The 6,344-nt window shown below is 46.0% G+C and overlaps 1 protein-coding gene across 1 annotated transcript in view; it reads left to right on the top strand.

Moving 5' to 3' along the window:
* Positions 1-229: 229 nt before the first annotated feature.
* The window catches only part of LOC105540424, a 13,894-nt gene continuing 7,779 nt past the window's right edge, over positions 230-6,344 (top strand). Inside the window, exons 1-2 of the mRNA XM_011981057.1 lie at positions 230-493; positions 5,572-5,717. Of these exons, the coding sequence (XP_011836447.1) occupies positions 479-493; positions 5,572-5,717 (161 nt within the window). The 5' untranslated portion in view covers positions 230-478. The remainder of the gene's footprint in view (positions 494-5,571; positions 5,718-6,344) is intronic.

Below are 6,344 nucleotides of genomic sequence, written 5' to 3'. Positions count from 1 at the left end.
GATTAGGGTGTACTTCCTCCATCTTACTTGGAACTGGAACACTTCTGTTCTATTTCAAGCCCCAATCATAAAGAAAAATGTGAAAGGTGGTTAAACATACTTTTGGATATGTGAAAAATAATCATGAAATACTTGCTCTCAGGTGTTGAATAGGCAAGAAGTACGTGAGCGGTGTGCACAGTCAGCTGGTGTGCATTGAACCATCCTAGCCAAGAGTCACAAGCACACTCAGTGTAAGCCAAAAGCCTCTTTTTAAAAAGCAGCTCTCAGATTTCTCAATTTGAGTTTAATACTCTGGGTAACTGAGACTTGGGAAATCAAATTGCTGGCACAGCGTTAAGGCTCACAAGGGACAAATGTTCCTTTGTTCCCGTCGATTTGCCGAATGTGAGTTGGCTCCTGGGGCAGCACAGATGCCTCACAGGCGGTCAAGTGCGACACATTTGGTTTGACCGAATCAGTGTCTTCACAGCCCTTCATGCGGTTGTTCTCTGTAAGCGTTAATTGTTGATTTTGTGAAGTAAAATTCCTAAGGGTTATAGAGGTTATGGTTCGTCCAAGTTGGTGCTGATTGACTGGACGCAGCAGCACGAATTCTCTCAAGCACAAGGTTAGATGGCGTTTTGGGCTGCGGGGATACAGAGGAATAGAGCTATTTACTTATCAAGAGCTTTCCAACTATGGATAGTCTCCTCATCACACTTCTACTAAGAGGAGCAGTTGTCTTCACCGTAGACACTAGGAAATCGAAACACAAATACTCACAGAAATACACGTTACCTGTGAAGAAATGGGCTAAACCCTAATGACAAGATGCTAACAGAGTCTCCTGGTAGGTTAGAGCCAGGGAACTTGAACTTCTTTTTTTTTTCTTTGAGATGGAGTCTCACTCTGTCACCCAGGCTGGAGTGCAGTGGCACGATCTTGACTCACTGCAAGCTCCGCCTCCTGGGTTTACGCCATTCACCTGCCTCAGCCTCCCAAGTAGCTGGAACTACAGGCGCCCACCCACCACCACACCCAGCTAATTTTTTTGTATTTTTAGTAGAGATGGGGTTTCACTATATTGGACAGGTTGATCTCGAACCTTCAGTGATCCACCCATCTCGGCTTCCCAAAGTGCTGGGATTACAGGCATGAGCCACCGTGCCCAGCCCAGGGAACTTGAACTTCTAGTCCAAAGACAGAAGAAACTTTTCCCCTATGTTTACTGAGGAATAACTTATGTGTAGTGAAATTCACTCATTTAAAATATAGAGTTTGGTAAGTTTTAGCAATTGTATACTGCTATATAATCAACACTATAAACAAGATATAGGCCAGGCACGGAGGCTCACACCTGTAACTCCAGCACTTTGGGAGGTGGGGGCAGGTGGATCACCTGAGGTCAGGAGTTTGAGACCAGCCTGGCCAACATGGTGAAACCCTGTCTCTACTAAAAATACAAAAATTAGCCAGGGGTGGTGGCAGGCACCTGTAATCCCAGTTACTCGGGAGGCTGAAGCAAGAGAATTGCTTCAACCCAGGAGATGGAGGTTGCAGTGAGCTGAGATCGTGCCACTGCAATCCAACCTGGGTGACAGAGCGAAACTCTCTCTCAAAAAATAAATAAATAACTAATAAACAAGACACAGAACATTTCCATTATCCTAAAAAGAGCCCCCATGCTCCTCTGCCCTCAGTCCCCTCCCGCAACTCGACCTCAGGCAATCCCCAATCTGTTTCTGCAACTCTTTGTTCTGCAAGGTTCCCACTGCAAGTCTCTGCACAGACCACTTCCTGCACCCTGGGTGCTCCTGTCCACTCATCCTGCAAGTCCCTCCCCCTAGAAGGAGCCCCAAAGCCTTGGTCAGGTCAGGGCACCCTCCTTGTGTGTCCCATTTCAGTGCCTATCATATGCAGTGCCAGTGCCTCACTCTCTGTTATCTGAAGTCCCCTGAGGAAGGGCCCTGTCTTATCCCAGTGTCAGCCCTTTAGAGTGAAGAAGGATGGGGTATTACATATTTGTTTGTCTGTTTGTTTGTGACAGGGTCTCACTTTGTCCCCCAGGCTAGAGTGCAGTGATACAAACATGGCTCACTACAGCCTTGACCTCTTGGGCTCAAGCAATCTTCCCACCTCAGCCTCCTGAATAGCTGGGACCGCAGGCACATACCACTACGCCCAGCTAATTTTTTATTTTTTATTTTTGTAGAGACGGGATCTCTGTATGTTGCCCAGCATGGTCTCAAACTCCTGGGATCAAGTGATCCTCCAGCCTCAGCCTTCCAAAATGCTGGAATTACAGGCATGAGCCACTGCACCTGGCCTAAACATATTTAATCCCCACTTTCTGCTTTATTTTTATCTTTTCCTAAAAGTGTATTTCTAAACTTATCATTAATTGTGTTTCCTTGAAGCTACAAAATTGGTGATAGTAGCCACTACAGTTCTGCCCATAGTAAGGACAATGACTAAAACAAGCTAAGACAAGGTAGTTTGTTTAAAAGTGAAATGCGGCCACGCGCGGTGGCTCAAGCCTATAATCCCAACACTTTGGGAGGCCGAGACAGGCGGATCACGAGGTCAGGAGATCGAGACCATCCTGGCTAACACGGTGAAACCCCGTCTCTACTAAAAAATACAAAAAACTAGCCAGGCGAGGTGGCGGGCGCCTGTAGTCCCAGCTACTCGGGAGGCTGAGGTAGGAGAATTGCGTGAACCCAGGAGGCGGAGCTTGCAGTGAGCTGAGATCCGGCCACTGCACTCCAGCCCAGGCGACAGAGCGAGACTCCATCTCAAAAAAAAAAAAAAAAAAAAAAAGTGAAATGCATTTTTTCTTAGAGATTTTACTTGTGTTCACCATTGTGTCAGCAGCATTTTCCAGCAAAACACACACACACACAGCTAGTTAGTTTGTAAAATACCGTTATGCAGACGGAGGTAGAGATGGATGTCACTCTTCAACCCAGAGGGAGCTCTGCTATTTCTTGGAAAAACACGTATCTCCCATTTTACACATGTGGGACACCTCCCAGTGAGTGGGCGTGGTGAGGCTTATCTCTGACATATGAGAAGTGAAAGAATATAGGACAAACGCTCTTACCCAATGCTCCTCTGGGCATGGCCGTACGTAGTACATGGTTCAACTTAAGAACTTCTACTGTCATCCAAGCTTTCCTAAATGGTGGCCAACAGATCAAGGATAGAGATAAATGAATCTGTCATATACCCAAGAAGCCACACACTCAATATTGTGTGTAAATAAAGATTCACAGTTATTCAGGGTTTTCAATGACATTTAATTAGCTCAGACTAATGATGTCCCTGTGCTGGACTAATGATTCCCTATGCCAGACAACAGTCAGAAAAATCAGCGGGCGAGGACCAAGCTCATCGGTTACATTTATTCAGGACTTTATAAATTGCAGAACACTTTCACATTTGGAGTCAAACTTGGCCTTCAGAGAAATTTTAAAGATGAGAAAACTGAGGCCAGGAGAACCCATGTGACAAATAGACGGCACATCAAGGCAGTGGAAACACAGTCTGGAGTGAACATCTGGCTTCAAACTCCTTTCTCCTTCTATCTTGCCCCACTGTCCCGGTCTGTCTTTCTGAGACCTGTGGCACAGACCTCTATGCTGAGTTCCAGACCCATGTGTCAGGCACCCCTCCTTGCTTCCCCCTGGGGGTCGGCACCCAGGAAACTCAAACTCCATCCATCCAGCACAGCCTGAGCCCACTCCCCATAGCCCTCCTCCTCCTACATTTCCCATCTGTGCACAGGCAGAGCCAGGGCAGTACCCACTGACAGCCCTTCTCCTTCATTTTCCACGCAGAGTTTCCTGTGAATCTGTCCACTCTTCATCATCCTTGCCCCTCCCACCCTGGTCACAGCATCTCTCTGGGCTCCTCCAGCAGCCCAGTCACTTCTCCCCCTGCATACGCTCTCACCTCTCCAGTCTCTGCCCCCAGAACATCTGGCAAAATGCCTGTCTGGACCCACCATTTCCCCACTGAAAGCCCTTCCTGGGATAAGGTCCAAATTCTCTCTGGGGCATGCCAGGCCAGCTTCTCCAGGCTCCCATCTCCCCACACTCTTCTGCAGGGGTTCCCACCAGCAGACAGGAGCTTCTGCAGTCCCTGCTTTTGAGCTTTCTACTGTATCCACTCAGCTGGTCTGAAAGTCGAGCAGTTTCTGCATGTAAAAAAGTGAACATTTTGAGTGTCTGATATGTATAATTCCACACACAAGAGCCCACGTGTGTGCATGCGCACACAAACACATACACCTCAAAGCAGCTTGCCCTGGGGATGTCAGGCACTGGAACCATTTTCTCTGATAAACCCCTTCAGTAAAGGGCCTGGAAACTTTCAGAAGTCTGAAGCCTGTCACTCCTCAAATGTCTCACCTAGAAGATGATGAAGGTCATGGCCATCTCATGTAGCTGTTGTGATAATGAAATGGACTTAGGTTCACAAAATTCCTGATGCATGTTCCTGCTGCCGGAAGTTGAGAAATGATTCTTCTGTGAGGAGGAAGGAAGGGCAGAGGCGTTTGCCAGGTGCCAGCTTGTGGGAGGCTTGCACTCACATCTCACTGTGTCCTGATAACCAGCCAGCAGCAAGCACTGAGGCCACCATTGTCCTCCCACTTGCAGAGGTCCTGTGGCTGGCCAGGTATCCCTCACATCAACAGCAGGATCAGGATGCCTATACCCTGCAGAGTCTCAGGGATCATGTTTTATGGGGGTTCAGCTTCTATTTTTTATGTCAATAGCTTTAGGAGTACACGTGGGTTTTTGTTACATGGGTAAATTGTATAGTGTTTAAGTCATGGCTTTTAGTGCACTTGTCACCCAAATAGTGTACATGGCACCCAATAAGTGACATTTTATCCCCAACCTCTCTCCCTTGAGTCTCCAATACCCATTATACCACTCTGTTTATAAACCCTTTATGAAGCCGTGGCTTAGCTGCGACTTATAAGTGAGAATACAGAGTATTTGGTTTTCCATTCCAGAGTTACTTCATTAGGATAATGGCCTCCAGTTCCATCCGAGTCGCTGCAAAAGACATTATTTTGTTCTTTTTTATGGCTGAGTAGTATTCCATCTCACACACACACACACACACACACACACACACTTTCTTGATCCACTCATCAGTTAATGAGCACTTAGTTTGACTCCGTATCTTTGCAATTGTGAATTGTGCTGTGATAAACAAACACATGCAGGTGTCTTTTTTATATAATTACTTCTTTTCCTTTAGGTAGGTACCCAGTAGTCAGAATTCCTGGATCGAATGGTAGATCTACTCTCAGTTCTTTGAGAAATCTCCATACTGTTTTCCAAAGAGGTTGTACTCATTTACTTTCCTACCAACAGCATATAAGTGTTCTCTTTGCTCTGCATCTGCACCAACACCTATCAGTTTTTTTATTTTAAACAGTCAAATTGGAGTAAGGTGGATTGGAGTAAGATGGTATCTCATTGTGGTTTTACTTTACATTTCCCTGATGATGAATGATGTTGAGCATTTCTTCATATGTGTTTTGGTTATTTGTATGGCTATTTTCTTTTTTAGGGGATGAACAATCAATACACCCGTCGGGAGGTCTTCTGCCGGAACACCTGCCATGATCTCAAACGTTTCTGGGAAAGGGAAATTGGTAAACAGACTTACTACCGAGAATCGGAAGAACATCGTCTGGGAAGAAGCGCACTGAGAAAGTATGTGGCTTGTTTGTCTACTTTTTAGAATTAATTCATTTTTTAAATACATCTTATAATTTACAACAGTCTCAGGTTCTAAATTATAAGCAAAATTAAGCAGAAGGTACAAAGAGTTCCCTGAGCCCCCACACAATTGTCCTACTATCAACCTCTGCACCAGTGGTACCTTTGTGACTGTCGATGAACTTTCACTGACTTTCAAGCCATTATTATCTTCTCTGTTTTGTAAGAGCAAAATTAATTTCCCCAGAAGAATGCCAGATGGGCATCTCAGAGGAGGTAATTATTTTAATTTTCCATGCTTACAGTCCTTTAATTCTTATCTTTATGAACTGGAAAACTCTATCCTCTCTGTCACCATGTCACCTTCTAGCACATGAGGGTTACAGTAAATGGGGCGGGGGCGGGGGGGCAAACACTGTGTCTGTGAAAAGCAATCAAGCAAAGAAAGCAGTGCCCGGTTCTCAGCGCCCATTTGGGTGAAAACACAAGATGCCCTGCGTGGTTCCTGGAGGGGAAGGCGGGGTCTCTCCTTGTGTGCATCCCTGTTCTGGCCCAGTGAGTCTGCCGAGCAGTGGAGTGCAGTGACTTGACTCCCGTGGGAAAGGACGGTCACCATGCTGT

Source organism: Mandrillus leucophaeus, unplaced genomic scaffold (genome assembly GCF_000951045.1).
Source record: "Mandrillus leucophaeus isolate KB7577 unplaced genomic scaffold, Mleu.le_1.0 Scaffold22, whole genome shotgun sequence".
Classification (NCBI taxonomy): domain Eukaryota; kingdom Metazoa; phylum Chordata; class Mammalia; order Primates; family Cercopithecidae; genus Mandrillus; species Mandrillus leucophaeus.
The sequence above is the reverse complement of the archived record's forward strand: the minus strand, read 5'-3'. Positions and strand labels throughout refer to the sequence as shown.